Source organism: Coturnix japonica, chromosome 1, assembly GCF_001577835.2.
Source record: "Coturnix japonica isolate 7356 chromosome 1, Coturnix japonica 2.1, whole genome shotgun sequence".
Lineage (NCBI taxonomy): Eukaryota > Metazoa > Chordata > Aves > Galliformes > Phasianidae > Coturnix > Coturnix japonica.
In genome coordinates this window covers 70,021,977-70,045,587 of record NC_029516.1, presented here as the reverse complement: position 1 = coordinate 70,045,587, position 23,611 = coordinate 70,021,977, and the positions used below count along the sequence as shown (strand labels likewise).

Sequence of the window (23,611 nt, the reverse complement as noted above, 5' to 3'; positions counted from 1 at the left end):
TCAAGTTGCAGACTGTCTCTTTTTCTATAAATTATAAACAAAGAACTCAAGTAGTCTCAGTCCAGTGAAATAACTGCTGTAATACAAAAGATGTGTAGAATAATGTTACATACAGTCAGTTATTGCAACAACTGAAAGAAAGACCAAATGTTCTGAACATGCTGATAGGACAAAGTTGATTAAACAAGTGGAGGGAGAGTATGCAATGTTTAAAGATAAAGATTTTTTTAAAAAACACCCTGATTTTCTGTTTTGTTTTGTTTGTTTGTTATAATGGTTAAATGAATCCTATCATCGTAAGGTATTATTATCTACTACTTGTGAATTTCAGATATGTACTGTGCTCATGCAGAGAACAGACTAAGTAAAGATAAAGACCAGGCCATAAACAGTTTGTAATCAAAGGGATTCTTTTTTAATTCTTCTGGGGGTGAGAAGGAGGGATTTGCTTTGTTGTTGTTGTTTGTTTTGTTTGAAAGCAAGAGTTTTATTAACATATTAGTCTGTAAATTAATGAAAATATCTCTGAACGGTTCATTCTTGGAAAATATCTCCAGTGCATGGAGAAGATTAACACTGTTATTAGGATTTTCACATTGTTTGTAATGCTTACATTGGTAAGGGCTGTTTCCATTTGCCCTCATCTATTCCACAAACAACACCCAGTCACTCAATCGAATAAGAATAATGAACAGAACAGTTCTAAGTGTATGCAAAATGTGGAGGAGTTTTGAATGCTTCCTGATTTGGGAAAAATTGAATTGATGTAATTATTAGGTTGCTTTTGAGAATGTATTTTATGTGCATCTCATGCTATCCAGAAATATATTATTTCGTACTTTACTTTTTTGTCTAAGGTAAATTATTACATAAAGTTCAGTTTCAAGTACTTGTTAAATTATATGTAATTATAGACTCCTCTGTTTGGATAGTAAATATTTACAAATGTAGAGATGTGAAAGCCTGGTTCAGGGTCCAAAGAAATTGGAATATTCAAGTTAATGATCTTCAGATACCTCTAGAAACCCTTGTGACTACCTCATAATTCATCTTTAACCACATCCTCAACCCTAAAGAGAGAGTAAGAAAGAAAGAGGTATCTTTCTGGAAAAGAAAGAAAGAAGAAAAAGAAACAATTTTCCACTCCCAGTCCCACTTCCCTCAAAGAGGTTGTTTCCCTGTGGAATGCATGAATAAACCTTCATTATTAAATGACTCATCTTCAGCCTAGAAACTGGAACCACTATTTTTTTCCTTACAACTTATCTCCATTTATCTGCCAAAGAAGAGAAGAGGGTTCTTCTCTCACTGATAACTTATTTGCGTGGTTTGCATTGTAATCCAAAGGAATTTTCTAAGATGTGATCTTCTATGAACAAGCCTTAGGACTCTAGCATGTTGCCCTGGCCATTGAACATGATAGTGAGGTTGCTGCAGTAGACAGGGAAATGCACTGAACAACAGGCCTGATGATGCAACAGTCTTTCTGTTAGCAACTCCTCAGAAGCTTCCTTCTAGAGAGTGGCTAGTCATCTTGTTACCTTAGGGCTTGCTGATCTACAGAGTTGTCCCAGCTGAAACAGTGCTGGGAGCAGCAGGAAGAGATGCTTTTCTCTTATGAGCTCAGTTTGAGACAATTCCTACCATAATCTGCCGAGAAAAGGATAACAAGAAGAGGAAGGTAGAAGAGTAAATAAAAGCTCCACATCACTCCATTGGACCTACGTATGGCTCATAAGTCATACTTTCACAGCTCAAGATTTCATCTCCCTGGGGTCAAATCTCTCTTCCTCCTTTTTCATACAGATTACCAGATGTGACACTTGCTGTCTGGATTCATTGGTGATCTACGGGGGCAATTGAAGTGTTTTCCGAAGTCCTGGTTATTGCTGACAGGTCCGTAGACACGAAGTGGCAAGGGACTATGTGGATCTGTATCCAGGGAAGACTGTAAATCTTCAGGGTCCTGGTGTCCACACATTGCCTGAAGGGAAGCAAAACAGAAAAGTATGTCTGTGCAAAAGTACTCATGTAAATAAGTCATAAAACTCTTCATGCCTCCGCATATTCCACATGACTGGGACTGTCAGTGTAGACAAGGAAACACTTTCATGGATACCAAAAATATTAACACCCTTTGCTTTTGAACTGCAGTTTCTTCTCCCTTTCCCTATACTCTGTCCCAGTTTCCCTAACAGATCAGGCACTTGTGTTTTTCTTTCTGCCATGTCGTCCACAACACAAGGAATTTAGATCACCTTGGACTTCAGGCTTATGCAACCTTGGATTCCATGTACTGTGGCAGTACAGATGTGGCCCTCAGTGTTCAGGTTTAGCTTATTAACGAAAATAAATTAATGATCAGTAAGAAAGGGGAGTACTTATCATCACATTACTGTGAGAGAGACTCGGAAGAAGGTTGTGTGGCTTTAATGGTGTTACAGATGAAGTTCTTCATTCTTGTGATTCCTGTCCTTATTCACTGAGAAATGATACGGTCATTTGTGAGATCGCCTCTGAAATACAATTCTTGGTTCTGAGACCCAATTATTTGTAATTTCAGAACTGCATTACTGCTTTTCTATATACTGCCCTGACCTGATGCTAATACATGCACAGAACTTTTCTCTTTACATGGTTACAGTGACTAATAAGGGTGAAACTTTTCTTAGTGCAAAAATCCAAAAGCCAGCGTTGAGACATAGTCTCACAACTATGTACGATGGCACAAATCCTTAAACTATATTCCTACAGAAATCTTCAGCTAGGTGTACATGTGTTTCTAGTTCCTTAAGTAGCATTCTGATATTTTTTTCCCTATCAGTCACTCAGAATTACTGTATACCACGGCAAAGAGGTGGATGGAACAAGGTACAGAAGAATATGTGACTTTTCCACTGAAGTTCCTCTTCCCATTCATATGATTGCTCACAGTAGGGAAATCAATCAATCAATCAATAAATACTCAGTGTCTGACAATGAAGTCAGCTTTCCCTGACACAACTGGTTTGCAACATCTTAACTTTGGTAGATTTCAGAGATTTATGACAGCATATTCATAGAAAGAAAATTGTTTGCTTTGAGATCCTCAACAAATTAGGGGCCCTGCAAGTGAATTTTGGCTTTGAAAATATGATTCTGAATCTTCCAACAACATCCATCATATTCAGTTCTTCAAAGAGTGGGAAGAAATGACTGAATATTGAGAAAGAAAAGGTGTAGTAATGCAGAAGACAATGAAGAGTGAGAGAAATACATGACTAGCCTAGAATTCATTACATGTGCAAAACTGAGGTAGAAAAGCTGGTCATGTGAAAGTCCGATCTTCGGTAAATACACTTCTTGTTTATGCTTTTTCAGCCAGTTCTTATAGGCCTGTGGAGAGAGAAAATTAATAAACTTCCTTTCAGTCAGTGACCCAGAAACATGTTTTCCATTATACACATCAATCTAATATATATTTAATACATTTAGCATGTTTGTATCTCTTTCTGCTCACCCTGAGGTGCCTTGCTGCTTGGCAAAGCCCTAATAGCTGTAAGAAGGGAGAAGAGCAACATTAAATCCTCTGCTTCCCATTTCAGACACTACTACACACAGCTGGTCAGAAAAGGAGATTAATGACTTTGCTGTGAAAAACAAAAAAGAAAACTATTTTCAAAGAAAGAAACACTTATTTGAATAAAAAAATTTATAATGTATATGCTGTTGCTGTGGACACCATCAAAAAATCCTTGACTCTCTCAAAATTCTTCATGTAACATTGCAATAAGTACCATCTGACACCTAGAGAACTCAGAGCACCCCACACTCAATAATTAATTAAACCTCTCAACTCCTACATGAAGGAGTTCTAGACAGAAGTATTGCTGAAAACATTACTATGAATATTATTTTTATTATTATCACATTACACTATACTCTAGTTCATGTCTCAGCTTAGGTACAACATAAGCATATAGTAATCCAATATAAAATAATAACTTGCTTTTGTAAGCATGATCTAACTGGGGAAGTAAAAAGAAAAAAGGCCAACCCCAGAATAGGTGAATGGGAGAAGTGGTTTTATATGGTGGTAGTGAGGTTATAAGCACAATTCTGTGGAAAACCTACAGTTTGAACAGCAGAGGAAATGCAAAGCACTGCTTTTCTGGCACAGGCTTGCAAAAAATCCCAGAATGGAGCAGTACAAGGGTCAGGGATATGGCAAAGCAGCCTTCTGACTTGTTAGTTGATCCATCTGGTGGACTTAGTGGTCATAGAAGTGAAATTAGAGAAGTAGACTAGAATACCTGGTAAGCAATGGTAAGCCCTCCGGTGTCTGCTGTATTCTCCAACAGTGTGGAAGTACCATTGACCTTCAAGCCAAAACTTTCATACTGTTCTACCAAGCAATTTATAGATTTCTGTAGCACACTGCTATTGCATGTAGGACAGCCATCAGGAAGCACTGTGGGGGAAAAAAGAATCCAGTTAAGGTATTTCTGATGCTCACCTATATCCCTCACACTGAGTTTTCTTAACAGTCCACTTGGTACTTCACTTGCTTTAATAATTCACTTGCTTTAATAATGTATGCATACATGAATATAGGGAATAGGATTTAAGATCTCCTGAGGTAAACTACCACTGGGGCCCAGAAGAGTAAACAAAGAGGATAAGCTTCACCCAACAGCTGGTACTCACTATAACCATAAAGTGCATGAAGAAGTTCATGTGCCATGAAGACCCCAATGGCTCCAAAGTTCACAGCACTGAAAAATAAACATAAAAAGAGTGGTCTTGAAAAGAAAAGGAAGACAGTTGAGTACTCTTTATAACCCATTCTGCTTTGAAAGCACTCAGAAGCATTTTCTACTTATTGTCTTCCAGATGTGGTACTCTGTAAAAACACAGATACTACTGTAAATTACCAGTTCTTTAAATTTTACCACAAGTCTGAATTAAAGCAGTCTTAGGCGATAAGCCAACATAATAATAAAAAGTTTGAATGAAATTCTATCTGTGTAAACTGTAATGGCATCCCCTTTTGTTGAGATATGTCCTTAGTTACCCAGTACCAACAGAACCACTACATAAGCAGTAACTCCAACAGCAGTCATACAAAACTAGGATGGAGAAGCAACCTAGCAACAGTCATCTTTTGAAAAAATGATACATAAAACTGACAAGATGGATTAAGATCAGGAAGGCTTGATTACAATTACTCTTCTCTAGGACTGGTAGTTCTATTCACTACAAGCAAAGTGTTTCACTGGACATCTCCAGAAGTTCTTTCCAATAAAAATTACTATGATTCTATGTAATTAATTTACAAATAGCCACACAAGCAGGAGTACTCTCAAAATAAATTTCCATAGTAGAAAATGATGATCTCATTCTTTCTTTACATGCAATGATTAACGCTTCTGAAGCATGAAATGAGTCTAGAATCACAGAGTAATAGAATAGTTTGGGTGGGGAGCAACATTAAAGATCATCTAGTTCCAACTCCACTGCCATGGGCAGGGACACTTTCCACTAGACCAGATTGCTCAGAGCTCCATCCAGCCTGGCCTCGAACACTTCCAGGGAAACGTCAATATTATTACATCACTGGAAGGTCATTAAGGCACTAACAAGAACAGAACAATTCATGTTCTCTTAGGGCTGTTCTTTCAGAAGATCTGTAGCTTACAACAATTGAACTATCTTGACAGTTTCTAATTTTAAAAATCATTGTCATTGTCATCTAAACTGGCAAATTGTTTTTGGCACTGAATTTAAATTCTGAAGCAATATCTGACAAAATGTAAATGTGCCATCACAAGTCCAACTTAGGAGTCTGCAAGGCTGAAATGACAGGAAAAAAAGATTTTACTAACAGCAAATACAAAAGGAATAAGAAGCTGCAGACTTTTTCAAAGAGGAAGAATATTGTGAGAACTTATACCAATGGTATGAGCTTTTCCTATTATTCTTTTGAGGTGTCCTGTTCATTATACTATAATGAATACATGAAACTCAACAAGCACTAGAAAATCTCATACAAGTAGCGGCAGAAGTTTACCATGGTAAAAATGATTTAATCACTTTAATTGAGATGTGTTTCTTTCAGACTTTAGTCTTTTTCCAGTTTGAGTTTCTCTATGGAGTACAACAGGATTGTGACAAGTCTCTATCAAATATCATGCAAAAAAAAGCATATCGGAAAACATTTTCACAGTTGACAGATTCAAGTGCTTTTAATTCCAGTAAAAATATTGCTTTAAAAAGCTGTTCAGTACGATGAAAAAACACAACTATAATATTACAGTCTACAGAAGTGTCATTGTTGCATAGAAAGCCTCAGAATGAAAAAATATGCCTGCTAATTAGAGGAGGTTTCTTGAGGAAAAAGATACTAAAAAAAAAAAAAAAAAAAAAGAAGAAGAAGGAACAGAACTGTGTTTTGTCATTGAAAAGATTTTTTTGAAAGATGTTGCCCTGGCAGGCTCTTATTTGCTCTGGATTGGATCTCTGTGGGTTAAATTTAAGAAGCATTTGCAATCTAGAAAAAGAAAGATGAATTGTTTTCTTTGCAGTTAACCTACAGAAGACTTCTGCCTACTTGCCTTGGAAATCAGTAAACCCTGATTATGGTGAAAAATAAGAAAACAGCATTTTTTCCCCCTTATCTGGAATGCTCTAAGAAAAACAAATTAAGGACAGATCTGCTGAGATTATGAAAATATGGTGTAGTAAAAGGATTACATTTAGCTTTACTTTTGCAGACTCTCCATACCTGGGAAAATCCACATCAAAAAAAGGGCTGCGGAACATTCCAGCAGGAAAGACCACCATGTGGTTCCTTAGTGAGTAGTATGAATGGACAGCCCAGGGAGCCACCTGCCAGCTAGAAGCAGAAAAAGATCAATGAGAGAATGTATTGACTCTTTGCCTCGTGGATTGCTTTTATCCTCCATTGCAGAAATGGTTCGTTCATTACAACTGTTCATACAGCAGATTAGAAGGATGAAATTCACATTATCTAGAGTTAAAGGTATGTGATATAAATCTTTACTTATTTACAGTTAGTTGGAGGTATGAGTGTAGCTTTCACACGCATTAAGGGATTACTCTTCACAACTTCTTCTGTCAAATAAGTCAAGATTATTAACCTCCTGTGATGATCAACACTGAAAATGTCAGATGCCAAGCATACTGAATTCCACTGCCTGCCTTCAGAACCATCTATGTCCTCCCTTTGAGATCTGTCCACCAATACTCACATCGAGTCAGTGCTTTGCTGTCAGTTAGCTGAGCCCAAGACACCAACTATTTCTCTTTATCGAGAGTTTATGACAGTGGGCAGAAAAAGTCCTTTTCTCAGGAGCCTGGGGCTTCCTCCACAATAGTGGTGTTTTTGATAGAATAAGATATGTGAAAATACAAGACAATGCTTATTTTTTGCATATGTGGTAGGAACATAGTCTTGCAGAATAAAACAGCAGCATCTTGTCCTTAGGATTAAGTTGCGTCACCAGTAAGTCAGGAGAGGTGATTATGCCCCTCAGTTCAGGACTGATTAAACATCATCTGTCACTACTGTGTCCAGTTCTGCCCATGTCCCCTCCACCCTCAGCAGAACACAGAAATAAAGCTAGACACAGTCCTGAGTGAACCTGCTTTGAATGGGAAGATTGGTGTAAATGATCACAAGTATATTCCACAAGTACATTATTCTGATTATTTTTCATTTCAGTACTGACACTTACACATCTTGTGAATGATGCTGAAGGAGCTTTGAGAATGAATTCTCCCTCATCCTCTTCAAGCAAGCCACCACATTTAGGAAAAAAGTGTCTTCATTTATCTCCAGCTAAGGAAAGAGTAAGGAAATGTCACCACCACAGGGAATGATCGAGTAATGAATTGTATAGTATGAGTAAGAGGAAGATTCCATAGGCAACAAAAAAATTGTTCATCAAAAGACAAACTAATGGAACACCTGTTATTTTATTGTGTGTTTGTTTGTTTGTTTGTTCTCCATCTCCTGGTTCTAAAGATACTTCACTTTAAGGTGGGACAGGAACATTATCTGTAGCCAAACAGAACATGCAAGCAGATCACAGTCAAGAGGAGACAACACAGGCAACAGTGAACAACATAGAAGCAACAGATACTGGTTGTTTGATTCATTCTCAGAAAGAGAGCAATATGATGTATGCATTGATTCAGGAGTCATAAACTCTTTTGATAGCAGGCAAAATATCAGCCAGTACAGGTAAACTGCTGGTGAAAGGCAGATAGTTATATTATATAGCTCACGTTCTGGTATTCCAGGTTCACTTTGTCAGTCTGGAGTATATAAGTTGGATAGCCAATTTCCACTTGTAGTTTGGACACCTGAAATCAACCAAAAAAAAAAAAAAAAAAAAGAAGAAGAAGAAGAAGCATGACCAACAAGAGGACAAGAAGAGAATTCTGGTAATTCTTTATGAACTATTTCTAAGCAACAAAACTATGATCTTATTAATCAGACCTTTAAAAAATCAACTGTTCTGTTTCAAGAAGATGTTTCATCTCCTCTTGCTACTCTGTTTTCTTCACTAAGGGACCTATGACCTACTATTGCACTTTTTTCTTTTCTTTTTTTTTTCTTTTTTTCTTTTTTTTAAATAATAGTGTTTTCTTAAATTGAGTTGATAGGCTTTAAATTCTATAGACATACAAAACTCAAGGCACAGTGTAACTCATTACAGTTAATTCTCAGCATCCTTAAATCTCAGCAGCCTTTCTCTGCCTATGTATCAGTGTATGATCATACATGCCTGATGGCACTTAGAAAACCATGTAGTTTTTGGTGTGTGGATTAGGTGAGGGAAAGAATGGCCTCAGTAAATTCTGCCCTGTGCACTCACCAAGACTTTAGCTTCTTGGCGAGTTCGCTCATCCATCCACTCCAGCTGATCCAGTTGACCACAGAGGGCATCTTGGATCTCAGAGAACATCTGCTCAGCCTGCAATGGAGAATAGAAGGCACATTCACAAATGCAGAAAAACAATGTCCAGGCCTACCTACTGTCTTCCCATGTTCCAGCAATTCAACTAAAATACAGTAGTTCTCTTGATGAAAGGGGAAATAGTAGTTTCCTCATCCACTTAGATCTGGGTTCTTTAGGCATCCAGTGGTTTCTCACAGGTCTCACAGTTCATTCCCAGTCCCCTTTTCCTCTGGCCTGTCACTGTAAATAAGAGTCTCATAATCCCTTTTTGTTCAACAGGAATGGATCAAATAATTGCCCCGTTTCTACGGAGACATGAAAATCCAGTATCCATAAGTATTTCATATTGGTGCCTCCCTTTCCAAAAGTCTGGAGAGTCTAAATCTCTCCTTCAAAAATTATTATGCTTTGTTCATTGAGCCTTGTACAGTCTTAGGTTTCCAGTGTCCTTTCATGGACTTGTTTATCCTTCTCACTGCAAACTCTTTATAAAACATGGTGCCTATACTAACTCGCTCTTTCCCCCCCTGCACCCCCTCCCCCCAAAAAAAACCCCTGAAATCTGATAACCAAAGAAAAGAGAAAAAAAAAAAGCTTTTTCAACAGTGCAGGCAAGTCTTCCTTTTACTGTGGATCCATTCAGAATCTTCTGATGTTTACTTTTTTTCTGTTACAACTGGTCATAAACATTATGTAGCCTTTGCTCATTTATCATCTGCTTATTGGCTTTATGACTGAAAATCTTGCTTTAAAGTTTCAGGATTTATGATGCATAACGTTGATACTGTCATTCCAGTTAAGCACTCTGAAACTCCATGTATTTGTAGGATTTCCATATTTGTGCTGGAGACGTGACTTAGTTAACAGATGAGATAAAGGTAATAACAGGTATTTTAATGTTGTTTATTCTAGCAATGACAGTGCCCTTGCTCTGAACCCATTTGTCTAAGGAGGAGAGGAAATATGCAACTACATGATATATGAGAAGGTATAAAACCTATACACGATCTTCATATCTTCATGCCTTATTGTATTGTCTAGTTGTTAGGGGATTAATAAATAAATAAATAAATAGACAGATAAATAAATAAATAAATAGGATGAAGCTGAGCTCTACTGGGGATTAAGATGATGAATACCTACAAGTTTCTTGTTCTGCTGAGGGAAAATTTCTTTCACAATCATCTGCCCTAGGACTGGCTCAAAGAAAGAACTGGTATCAGTCAAACACTTCCTCCAGCGCTCATCTGGGATCTGTAAGAACAGAAAAAGAAATCAAGACATATGAGAGTGAAAAGACAAGAGGATGAAGATGGTAAAAAGATATGTGAGCATGCAGTCAGTAGCTTATACGATGCTACTTAAAAATAACAGCTGTGGATGTAAGGTAATACCTTTTAAGCTACTTCAGAAAACTTCAACACAGTAAAGCATTGTGTTACTTACAATACTTAAACTCACATAAGAAGAATACTCATATTCTAGCTGTGACAAAAACATAGAAGGTGGTTAGCTACATATAGTTTCCTATTCCGTGGGACAGTGCAATTAGCTCTCTAAAATTTTGTATATCATGTCACAACTTTTTGAGAAACATATAATCATAGAATTATATAAAGGTTAGAAAAGACTTCTAAGATCATCTAGTCCGACCATCCACCTACCACCAGCATGAAACAGTTATTGGCCTAGAATCATAGAATTGTTTGAGTTGAAAGGGAACCTTAAAGGTCATCTAGTCTAACTCCCCTGCAATGAACAGAGACATCTATAGCTACATCAGATTGCTCAGAGCCTGGAGTATCCACCACATCTCTGGGTAACTTGTTCCAGTGCCTCACCATCCTTATTGTAGAAAACTTTCTTATGTCCTGTCTAAATCTCTCCTGTTCTAGTCTGAAAACATTTCATAGAATCATAGAATCGCCAAGGTTGGAAAAACCTCCAAGATCATCTAGGGATTCATTCACCTACCACTAGTATATCCCTACTAAACCATGTCCCTTAGTACCACATCTATGTTTCTTGAACAACTTCAGGAATGTTATTCCACCACCTTCCTGGGCAGCCCATTTCAATAACTCATCACTCTTTTTGAGCATAATTTTTTCCTAATAACCCAACTGAACCTCTCCTGGCATAACTTTAGGTCACTCTCTCTAATTCTATCCTTATTTCCCCTTCTCCTATCACAACAAAACTGCTAAAGAGTCAGCCTTCTTCTTTAAATACTGAAATGTTGCTGTCAAGTCGCCTCAGAGCCCTCTTGTCTCCAGGCTGAATGGCTCCAATTCTTTCAACCTCTCCTTGTACAGAAGGTATTCCATTTCACAGAATCACAGATCACAGAATCACAGAATTACCCGGGTTGGAAGGGACCTCAAGGATCATGTAGTTCCAACCCCCTGCCTGGCAGGGCCACCAAACATACACCTTTACTAGATCAGGTTGCCCAGGGCCCCGTCCTTGGATTCATTTCCATGGCCTTTCTCTGAACCTGCTCTAACAGGCCCATGTCTCTCCTACACTGAGGACGTCACACCTGGATGCAGTACTCCAGGTGAGGTCTCACCGTCTCAGGGTAGAGGGACAGGATCATCTCCCTTGACCTGCTGGCCATGATTCTTTTGATGCATCCCAGGATACATTTGACTTTCTGGGCTGTGAGGGCACATTGCTGGCTCATGTCCAGCTTGTCATCCACCAGTAACCCCAGGTTTTTTTTGGCAGGTTGTGCTCTATCCTTTCATTCCTCAGCTTATATTGGCAGTGGGGGTTGCTACAACATATGTCTAAGAGCTTGCACTTGGATTTGCTGAACCTTATAAGGTTCTCCTGGTTCCACTGATCAAATCCATAAAGATCTCTCTGGATAATATCCTGTCTCTTGGATATGTCATCTACAAACTTGCTGAGGGTGCACTGTCAGTGTCATTGAGGAAGATATTAGAGTGTGTGTCCTTGTACTGACCCCTCAGAGACACCATTGTCACTGATCTCCATCCGATCATTGAACCACCACCACCACTCTCTGGGTATGGTCTTCCCAGTTCCTTATCCTTCAAATAGTCCACTCATCAAACCCATAATTCTCCAGTTTGGAGAGAAGGATGTTATGGCAGGTAATATCAAAGGCACTACTGAATTCCTGATGGAGTATATCTATAGTATTTTCCTTGTCCACTGATGTAGTTACAACATCATAAAAGGTCAATAGGTTGACCACAGCAGATCTGCCCTTGGTAAAGCCATGCTGGTTGTCCTGTATCACCTCCCTCTCTTCCACATGCCTTAGCATAATTTTCAGGAAGATCTTCTCCATGATCTTCCCTGGAACAGGGCTGAAGCTTACAGGTCCAGAGTTCTCTGGGTCATCCTTTCTACTCTTCTTAAAAATGGGTGTGATGTTGCCTTTTTTCCAGTCACCAAGAACTTTGCCTGACCAACATGACTTTTCAAATATCATCAAGAGTGCTTTGACAACTACACCAGCCAGTTCCCTCAGGACTCTGGGATGCATCTCATCAGGACCCATAGATTTACAGATTTTCTGGTTCCTCAGGTTGTCACAGACATGACCTTTGCTTAGAGTGGGAGGGACCCTGCTCCACCTGTCCCCACGTTACAAACCATCTGCTCACAGACTGTGTGAACAGAAGCCAGTAGTGAAGACTGTGGCACAAGACTTGTTGAGTACCTCAGCCTTCTCTCCTTGTTTGTTGTTACTAGCTTACTATGGAGGGTGTGTCCTCTTGGACTTTCCTTGTCAGGTTGATATACCTATAAAAGCCTTTCTTATTCTTCTTTGCACTCCTTGCCAAGTTCAGTTCCAGTTAGGCCTTGGCCTTCCTGACCCCATCCCTACACAGCCCAGCAGCATCTCTATACTACTCCCAGGTTCACTGCTTCCACTGCCCATGAATCTTCTTCTTGCTCTTCGGTTTGACCAGAAAGCCTTGGTTCAGCTATGCTGGTTGCTTGCTTTCCTTTCCTGACTTCATGCATCTGGGGATGGAGAGCTCTTATGCCTTCAGGAAAGCTTCCCTAAAGATCAGCCAGTTCTGTTCCTCTCCCTTGCCCTTGAGGAGAGTTTGCCAGGGGGTAAAATGTTTACCAAATGCCTGAAGAGCTGGAATTTGGTATTCCTAAAATTAAGCTTGCTGATTTTACTCTTTGCCTATGTGATATCCCTCAAGAGTGTGATAGCCAGCATTGCAAGGTCATTACTCCCCAGGCAACCTCCAATCCTGATGTCACCAATAAGTTCCCTGGTGCTAGTGAGCAATAGGTCCAGCACTGCATCTCCCCGATAGTGTTGTCCATTACTTGGCTCAGAAAGTTATTCTTGATACATTTCAGGAGCCTCCTGGATTGCCTACAGCTCACCATGCTACTTTTCCAGCAGATGTCAGTGTGGTTGAAGTCCCCCAACAGGACGAGAGCCTGTGAACTCAGCACCTCCTGTAGCTAGAGGAAGAAGGCTTCATTAAAAGGCTTCTCTTGATCTTGCAGGCTGTGGTGCACACCAAATCTAAGAAGCTCTATCTAGGTGAGACATCAAGAGAACATCCAGAATGTGTGTCTTAGTTTATTCAGTGGTTGTAGAAGCTGAAGAAGATGGCTAAATATTAACTCACCATTTTCCCATGAAGCATCTTAGATAGCTCCTGGCGTGCATCTTGGAATCGACTATCAAGAGCTGGGGAGAGATTCCCAACCAGACAAACAATCATATAGATATGTGGGACCCTGCAGGAAAATGACATTTTAAAAGACCAATACAAAAAACCACTTGAACTCACATTAAGATGAAGTCACCTCCTGGCTAGATGAAATCAAATTTTTGCCATTAAAAACATTAAGAAATGTGCAGGAGCCAATTGGTTCTGAACAACAAGAAGTATTCAGTTTTATGAACTGAATATTCAAATATGAATTGAGGCAGGCAGAATACCATGCAAAAACACACTGGAAGTGCCAGAAAACCATGAATAAGAGAACAAAGTCAACAGAGTGAATTTTTTTTTTTCAGCAATAGTCAGATTGTCATGTTATGAGGCCATCATAAACAAAGAGGTATGTCAGGTGCCAGAGGAATCATTGGAGGCAGAGGAAACCTGGTAGCCTGAACAATAGCAACAAAATGTCCTGATTGGTCTACTGCTGGGGATATCAAAAGGGGATTGATTTCCCCACTGACTTTGCTATGAAACCCACTAATGTGAGTCAACCAAAGAAACACCCTCAAGAACACCTTGAAGATTCAAGGGGTAATTAACTTCAAGGGTACAGGACGAATTATAGGAGGAATGGGAAAGACAATTTTAGCACTAGATAAAACTTATTATGGAATATCTCAAGAGGACTGGAGGATTCTAGAGACTTCTTATGAGATGCTTATAAGAACAAGCAGAGGCAGCAAAAGGGAGAGATGATGGACTAGGAGGAACATGCATGGTAAAAGGGAAAATTGATAAATAGGAATGGCTGGGTGTAAACTTGTGGCTTGCCAGGATGTTTGTCCCACTGAGCCCTGTGTGTGGTCACATCTCATTTAATGCTATTCTTAAATATTCTCTGAGTGAGCACACTCTCTCCTTTGGGGTGGGAGTGCGGCAGGGATGGAACTGGATGCTGAAGAGACAAAGGGTCTGAGAGTTGGCCCATGAAAAGACCAACAGTATGTACAACCTACTGAAGAGATCTGTTCATACATATGTGTTTGCTGCAAGAAGATACATGAGTACCTGCAGCCAGAGCAGGGCTGCAAGTCTCAGTGGCTCATATATGAAGGTACCAGTAACTGTGGAGATCAAGCAACCTGAAGCCAGCTACTGGAGTGACTGAATGTCTAAGATCAGCTATTGGAATGGCCCATACTGTATGTGCACATATGTATACTTATACGTATATCACTACTGTAGCCCTGTCCTGACTAAACATAAATATTAATTCTCACCTTTCCTTGTTCCATTCTTCAATGAGCTGTGACATGCCTCTTAAGTAGTCCATATCATGCACTGCAATTGGCTGAGAGAGGTTCATTGGCATAGGATGGAAGACAGCCTGGAGACATGACAACCAGTCAATAGCAGGTGCCTTTTCCTGAAAGAAAACAAAGCTTATGTGGTGAACCACCAGTCTAAATCACCTGACAAGAAATAATAGAGAAACTGAGATTGTCTCTTTGATACTTTTAAGTGAGAACTCTGTTGAGTTGAGTTGTTTTATACTATGGATGCTGAGAAGAGTAGAAAAGGAGAATAACATCTTGATTTTATTAAGTCAGTATAAATTAGTGGAATCTGTGGCCTGAAAAGTCCAACTGCTATCAAAAAAGAGACAGCAAATTAATAGGTTATTCAAACTTCAGTAGACTCCAAGAGTAATTTGCAAGGAAACGGTATCTAAACAATGTTTCTTGCATCTGTTTTGATCTGGACTTTCAGAATGTGAATGTCATATGTAATTGTGTTTCTCAAGTTCTAAAGCACAGACAAATACCTGTAAATCCCTAATAGTTGTGCGAAAGAACAGCATTCCCCTCTGCTGTCTTTCCTGCAGTGGGGTGACAACACGCTGGAGATTGGAGATGAAGGACAAGGTAAGGGAAAGGGAATGAGGAGGACCATCCTGTGGACCTCCAAGTAGGTCTCCCAGTTTCTCCAAATATGAGAGATACACACGGAGAACCTGCAATACAGGTGAGCATGTGACCACAGGGAGAGACATGACCAAAAGTTAGTCACTCCATGCATTCATCCATCCATCCTGCCTACATAAGCTTCAGTCTTTTTAAACCACAACAGACCTGTCCAAAAATTTTTCCTCTTCACCACAACATCCTCATGTCATTTTTCATGTGGAATCCACTTTACCAAACATAGCTCCCTTTTTAGCGAAGAGCAGTGTGATCCCAAAAGGAAATATTCTTAATTTTGTTCCATCTGAAGACTATTTCTTCAGATAGCATAATTGCTTTAGAGCTATCTCTGGACTCAAAGGAGAGACCTGTAGTAGATAGTGACACGGTAAGTCAGAATGTTGGCTGGAGAGGAAATGGTAGTATTGCTTCTATGTTCAGGAGCTGTGACACGAATGCTTGCATACGGCCTTATTTTCTGAGAACTCTTCTGAAAGATTCCGACAGAGAAACTGAAATGAGCTCAGTTTGTATGCATAAAAATGAGCTCATTTCAGACAAACTGTAATTGTGATGAAATTAACTTCGTTGCAATGACTCCAAAGGTCAAAGACCCTGTTTCCCCAGCCCTCATTAAAATACTTCAAAATAGCCTTAAAATGCTACCAATCACTCCCCAGGTACACAGACTTTAATAATGCCTTTACTTTGATCAATATATATATATGTATTTTAAACATTCTGCAAGGTGAAACACAGAGGGAACCCCAGTTTCACACTGCCCAGTAAATAACAACAAATGAATAATCACATACATACATAAATCATAACCTTTTCTTTCTACACTAACATTTTTAATTCTGGCATCTAAAAATTGGTTACAATTTGGAAACGACTCAATTTTTAGAAAATTAAACAGTTACTTAATAAATTCCATTTGGAGACATTTTCAGAGGTCTCTGAGCATACCCCAAGGAAATAGGGCACCCTGAATCAGGAAGCAATTCAAGGAGATCCCTACACCAAACAGCTTTTGTTACCTTTCTCCAGCCTCTGATATGTTACCTCAAGATAATTTGTCTTTTGGAATTTATTTTCAGCTGGCATCTCAAACTCAGGATGATCAATCTGCAGAAAAGGAGTAAAAGACAAATATCTCAGTATTGCCAGAAACACTGGAAATGTAATAAGATGTTAAAGAAATGTTTTTTGTCTCCATGTTACAGAATATGAAATGCTAACAAATTGCTTTCCTGTTGAAAAATGTTTACTAAGCAGTTTTTGTGCATCTATCACAATCTGCAGCTCATTTGCAATCTCATTACAAATCCGTTGTGACCGGAATTCAAATATAAATACTCTTAAATATTTCTCCATGAGCTGAAAAATCAACAGCATTCTAAGAGTATGAAACACTTCACATGTACTGTATGTTATTCTAACAGTCACATCCAGGAAGAGGAGAACCGGATCCTTCTGCAGTGGAAATTTGCACATCTCCAAACAGAGGAGATGAAAATAATGAATTCTTTCTCATCTGCTCATTTTTCAGAACAGTGGGTTGGTTGGTTTGTTGGGTTGTGTGTGTGTGTGTGTGTAATGGAACTAAGATACTTAAAGAAAACGTTAGGAAAACATTCTTGAGAGAAGAGCACAGGCTTTACTTGAGCAGGGCTGGATCTCATGAACTGTGTAACTGCCTCTTCACTCCCAGCGCTTCCAGATCATTCTCTGTTCTTATATCACTCACCTGAATTACATTGGTCTTGGGATCAAAAGGACTAGGTCCCACGAGCACTCTGAAAAAGGGAAAAGTGTTGTATCTGCCCATGAGAATTTGAAGAGTTTCATTAAAATCTTTTGCTTTCCCTATGCCTGTGATGTTCCATCCACCAACCTAGAGAGGAGAGAAACAGCATGACCAGTGGTGAGAAAAACAGTGGTTTGATTCATATTTACAAACTTTTTTCACCCCTACGAGCTCAGTCATTATGACAACTGAGAAACAATAAAGCAAATAGCAAGAGAAGAAACTCATGAAGATTTCTGCATACCTTCCTTACCTGTAACTTTCATTTAAGCAATGCAGCAAACTGCAAGATGACACTGGGGGGTTGGGGAGAGGGGCCCACGATACCTAGTTGATATTCAAGGGTCACCTCTCCCAAGCTCAAAACACTTTGTCTCAATGAATTGCAAGTCAGGCAGAAAATGCCAGGAGGCCTGTATGGATGAACAAGGAGCTCCTGTCCAAACTCAAACACAAAAAGGAAGCCTACAGAGGGTGGAAGCAAGGACAGGTAGCCTGGGGGGCCACTGTCTAAGTATGGAGGAATAAAGCCCTAATGGAGTCGAATTTGGCCAGGGATATCAAAGGCAACGTGAATAGCTTCTGTAAATATATCAGTAACAAAGTGAAGACTTGGAAAGATGTGTGAGCACTGATAAATAAGTCGGGGGACCTGGATACACAGGAAAGGAAGAAGGCTGAGATGCAACTTTCTTTGACAGAGATTTTACTAGCAAGACTGACCTTCAGGCAATCTAGGTCCCAGAGGCTTTGAGGAAAGGCAAGGAAGATGTATAGTTGGTGGAAGAGAAACAGATCAGGGAATACTCAGGCAAACTGGACGTATGGAAGTTCACAGGTCCTGATGGGATGAACCCACGAGTGTGTGGGAACTGGCAGACATTATTATGAGATCATTCTCAATAATCTATGATTGATCGTGTAGACTGAGAGAAGTTACAGAGTATTGGAGGAAAGCAAATGTCACTGTCTTCAGGAAGGGTAAGGAAGAAGACTTAAGGATCTGCAGGTTGATCACCTTCACCTCAGTCTCTGGGAAGGTGATGGAGCAGCTAATCCTGGAAAACATTTCAAGGCACATGAAGAAGAAAATTATCAGGAATAGTTAGCATGGCTTCACCAAGAGGAAGTCATGCTTGACCAACAAGATAAGGTTTTCTAATGAAATGTCTGGCCTAGTAAAAGAGGGGAGAGTCATGAATATCATCTTCCTGGACTCCAGTAAAGCTTTTTGACTCTGTCTCCTACATGAACTTCATAGTTAAGATTTGAATGAATGAGCTGGATGTGCAGACAAGCAAAGCGGATTGAATGAAAACAGGATGAACAGCTGGATCCAGAGTTGCAAAGTCTAGTTGGAGGCCAGTAAGAAGCAACATAGCCCAGTCATTCCTTCTGAGTACAGCCTGTTCAATGTCTTCATTAAAAGTATGCATTACAGAGGAGAGCGTAACTTCAGCCAATTTGCAGATGACACCAAAGTGGGAGCAGTGGCTGATTCACCAGAGGGTCATCCAGAGGGACCTGCTCAATCTGGAGAAGGGGCTCACAGGAACGTTATGAATTTCAGCAAGGGGGACTGCAAAGTTCTGCATGTGGAGAACAGCTGTAAGCACCAGTATATCACAAGGGCCACCCAGCTGAAAATCTGTCTGGCAGAAAATGACCTGGGAGTTCTGGTGGTCACCAAGCTGAACGTGAACTAGTAAAGTGTCTCTACTGCAAAGAAGGCTAATGACATCCTAGGCAGATTTAGGAAAAGTACTGCCAGCAGGTCAAGATAATTGATTCTTTCCCTCTTCTCAGCACTAGTGAAGCCACACCTGAAGTACTGTGTGCTGGTCTGGGCTCTAAAATACAAGAGAGACTTGACCTAATGGAGAGAGTCCAAAGAATGGCCACAAAAATGGTTAAGGGTTGCTAGCTTCTTACAAGAAAAGGCTGAGAGAGATGGGACTGTCTAGTGTGGAAAAGAAAAGGCTCAGAACAGATCTTATCAACGTATATTGATGTATCTGAAGGTGTGGAAAGGATGGAATCAGGCTCTTCATTTGTGCCCAGTGACAGGACAAGAGGCAATGAGCCTCTAAAACACAAGAGATTCTGTATGAACAGCAGGAAGCATTGTGTGGGTTACTGGCCACTGGCATATGTTGCCCAGAGAGGTTGTGGGGTTTGTCTCCATGGATACACTCAAAAGTCATCTGAACATGGTCTTGGGTGATGGCTCTAGATGGCCCTGCTTCAACAGGTAGTTGGATAAGACGATTTCCAGAGGCCCCTTCTAGCCTCAACCACACTGCCATTCTGTGACACAGAAAAAATGTGTTATAATTATCAGCAGAATGGTGTACAAGAAAAACAAAAAGAAAGAAAAAAAATTAAATAATTAAAAAAAAAAAAAAAAGAAAGAAAGCAAAATTGTGAAGGAGAGAGGAAAGGGGGCACATTTCTCTGAAGTTATTCATTTCAACAAAAATCGTCAGGGATGTAGGGTCATCCCTCCTCTCTGACAAGCAGATACACTGGTTGGACTGAAGTCATTTTCCTCCAGCTGGAAAGGGATCTGCGTCAGGGCATAAATGTGATTTGCTAACAGAAGGATGGACAACCTCCTCTGGCTCTGGGAGGAATCTCCCAGAATGACAAGAGAAGCATTTTCCACTCCAAGCAAGTTGTTCTGAAACCTGGAGTAGCAGATGGTCATTGTATCTCAGACACAAGCATTCCTCCCATTTTGCCAGATGCCCCTGGATCTGTCCGTTGAAACCTATGGAACTGAGCTTCTGAGATTAAAAATGATCCCACTTGGCAGTCCTGTACAGTCATGAGGGCAGATTTATGTGCCTGAGGAGCAGGAAGCCAAATCCTTAAACAACATTCAAAGAAAGATTTCTCTCCCAGAAGTTGGTCTGTCTACCTTGAGTTTATTTCAGATGCTAGCAAAATTATGTCATATAGGATCATATAGCCTGAGCATCACCCTTTCCTATCCCTTACAAGAATCATCTTCTGTAAAGAGAGGAAGTAGCACAAACATTCACCTGATTTATGAGGTCCTTCAATAGTTGATTTCCTTGGGATTCTATCCTTTTGGTGTCCATGCACGAACGATAGAACCAGATTGCTTTTTCCTTAGCTGAGCCTCTGGTTTCAATGTGTGGGGCCTCTGAGGGGGAAAAAAAAAAAAAAAAAAAAAAAAAAAAAAAGACAAAAAATTACAAAAGAGGTAATAAAGATGGGCAGTATTAGACCGAAGGAAATTTTTAAGAGAATATCATGTTTCACTTTGATTCAGACCAACTTAGTAAACACATCCATACTTCTTCGAGTAACCCAAAGCAAGAGACCTAGTGTTTGCCGAGACTCTTCCTGAGACCAAATACATGAGTTTATTTGCATGGAACCTGATGGCAACATCAAGATGGTGCATATCTAGGCTTTGGTCTCATACAAAATCAGGACATAGCCAGAGAGCACATTCAGACATGCACAGCAAAAAGCATCTACTTTTAGAAGGCAGTAAGATAATTGGTTTTCCTGAGTTTTAAGGTGTGACTTCCATCTATTACACTTGGAGAGAAAAACTAAAATGTTTGAAATGTAAGTATTTTAGTGCTACTTCTCATGTGTAAATCTGCACATGCTACAATAGAAGAATGAAAAAACAAACAAACAAAAAACTGGACTCAGTTCCTGATAGGAATGACTGTGAATTCAGTTACTGGTATTTTCATCTCTGACTGAGGAAGATACTGAAAGTACCACACCAACCACTTCTTCCTACCTAAAAGCCTTTTCAGTATCAGTTGGTTTTCTTCCAACAACACATCAAAGCTGTTTTGTGATACTTCTGTGCTTGAGTGCTTGCCTTCCCAGCTGCCACAAGCGTATTGGTAGAAATCCTCACAGGGCTCTACAGTGTCATTCCTAGAATTCAGGAGTCTGGCCAAGAGTGCAAGGCTCGGTTCAACATCACATGATCCTGGGTAGGAAGGTAAACAAGAGAACTGAGCAGTGACACTGAAAATTGAGGGCAACACATTCAACAACTAAAAAAAGAAAAAAAGAAAAAAGAAAAAAAGAAAAAGAAAAGAAAGAGGAATCTTACAATAACATTTATTTTTGATACAAGCTCCATTGCACACTGACAACTGTTTCATATCTTGTAAGATTCTGCTGAAGATGCAGTAGCATAAACCTGTCTTTGACTCTTTGACTTCACACCAAGGCTGCCTTTGCACTTTGCAAGGGAGATTCTTTAGATAAGAGACAGGTAGTCAGTCTAGAGGTGGTGCCCTCTAGACGTTCTATCTCGGCAGCCACAGGTTGGATTCCTCAACCTTTCCTCTGGTTTCTCTGAAACAGCATGCACTGGTCTGACCAAATGATAAACAAGAAACTACTGGTGTTGTTAACACACAGAGCAAAAGGAGGACATAGCACAGAGCAGGTAAGGAGAAAAGGTCAATACACTCAGGGAGACGTTCAAGCATGGGAAACATACGTTTCTTGGTAATGACCTCTGATAAAACAGGACAAAACCTTGCTGGTGTATCTTGCTTTGATTAAAAACCTCCTTTATCTAAAATACCGTTAATCCCTGGCTGTACGTTCTCATTTTGTGTCAGACTGTCTTGTATCAACATAAGATCAGCTCCATCATTAAATAAACCACTTACAAATCAAAGCAAGATTTTCATACTATCGTTTCAACTGTTAACATGGAAGGAGGTACGTGGAGTGGAAATAGACACGATCAAAACTAACAATTATTTCCTTCATTTCTGTAGTGAAATATACATGGGGAAGTTGAAGAAAAATGCCAGATGAAGTGTCAGGAGTGCTCATTTTGGAGTAGGAGATACGAGTATCCACCAATAAAAAACACAGCTGCAATATTTAGCCATCTATACACATAAGCATTTGTGTGGACTATTCTGCAGATAGCTTTTTAGCGAACTGGAAAGATAACTGACTATTCCTGGCCTCTCCTCACAGCTTCCCCACTGGATAGGAGTTTTCTCTACATAAATGCAGTGTTTGGTACTAGAAAACTAGAACTAGGCTTATTAAATCAGGGATGGAAAAGCAGAAGACAAGCTCTAAATCTCATATTCAGACCCATTTTCCTGGAGCTGACTACAGATGGAGCAGGGTCAGAGAAGTTGGAAACCAGGACAATGAAATTCAAGATCTGTTTGACAATAGAATGCTCCTCTTTCACATAGCTGGGCCCAAGCTTATCAAATGGCAGTCAGAGAAGGACAAGCATGGGGATATCTCCCTATTATCGCAACAGGAGGAGGCAGAACAGTCTACCCGCTTTACAGCTGGTACTTTTTTATGCTTCTTTGTCTTTCTGAAAGTCTTACCCTCACACAGATACTGAGCATAATAATCAACGGAGGCAGATTGAGGAACAGATCTTACAAATAGGGCGGGCAAGGAACCAGGGAAAAGGATATTCCACACTATACCTAGAGCACAAGTCATCATTATGTAGGTGATGAGTAATGCAAAACCAAGGAGTGTACTGAGAAGAAGTGCACACAGAAGTAGGCTTTTCTCCTGAAGACATCGTTCTTTCTTCGTACCTGTCCCCAGCTCCTGGTCACTGGTCTGAAGAGAACAAAAAAAGGAGACTTACAGAAAGAAATGAAGAAAGGACAACTCGATACATTTAGCACTGCTCATACACCATGCCTTCTCCCTACGCTCCTAAAAAAATACTTCTGACTAGAGTCAAGTAGCGTACAAGGAGTAAATCGAGTAGTCTAAATGCTGAGGGAATTGTCAGTTTGAGATTCTCCTATGCCAGTGGTAGGGGATGGCTTGCACTACCCCATTCCAGCCCTCACTCAGCTCCCTGTACTTGAGCCTGGCTCTCTGGTGAAATAAAGCTGTCTGAGAAATCTTGATATGCCTTGGAGCCGTTTGAGAAAAAGCTAGAAGAAATCTTGCTCACACAGTACCACTGAGTGCCCAGAATGGGAGCAGCCTTCTATTGTTTTCATGCATGATCTCCCTCTGAGCTATGCTGCAGCAGCACTGAAGCAACATCTATGGCTTTACACATGCCATGATTTGCACCCTGACCTACAGACTTGGTTCAACAGACTTGCCTGATGGTCTTGACTCTTGGTTCCCCCAGGCTCCTACCACCACACCTACTTTACCCTCCACATTCCT

The 23,611-nt window shown here is 40.0% G+C and overlaps 1 protein-coding gene across 1 annotated transcript; it reads right to left on the bottom strand.

Moving 5' to 3' along the window:
- Positions 1 to 23,055, bottom strand: KEL (Kell metallo-endopeptidase (Kell blood group)). The gene is made up of 17 exons (XM_032447163.1): positions 22,900 to 23,055; positions 21,207 to 21,404; positions 20,464 to 20,588; positions 17,360 to 17,506; positions 16,675 to 16,737; positions 15,471 to 15,659; positions 14,926 to 15,071; positions 13,604 to 13,715; positions 10,110 to 10,220; positions 8,883 to 8,981; positions 8,290 to 8,367; positions 7,737 to 7,840; positions 6,764 to 6,874; positions 4,687 to 4,754; positions 4,293 to 4,450; positions 3,280 to 3,375; positions 1 to 1,984 (listed from the first exon to the last, which is right to left on the bottom strand). Exons 1-17 carry the CDS (start codon positions 22,916 to 22,918, stop codon positions 1,808 to 1,810), a joined length of 2,001 nt encoding a protein of 666 aa, XP_032303054.1. The 5' UTR covers positions 22,919 to 23,055; the 3' UTR covers positions 1 to 1,807.
- Positions 23,056 to 23,611: the final 556 nt, after the last annotated feature.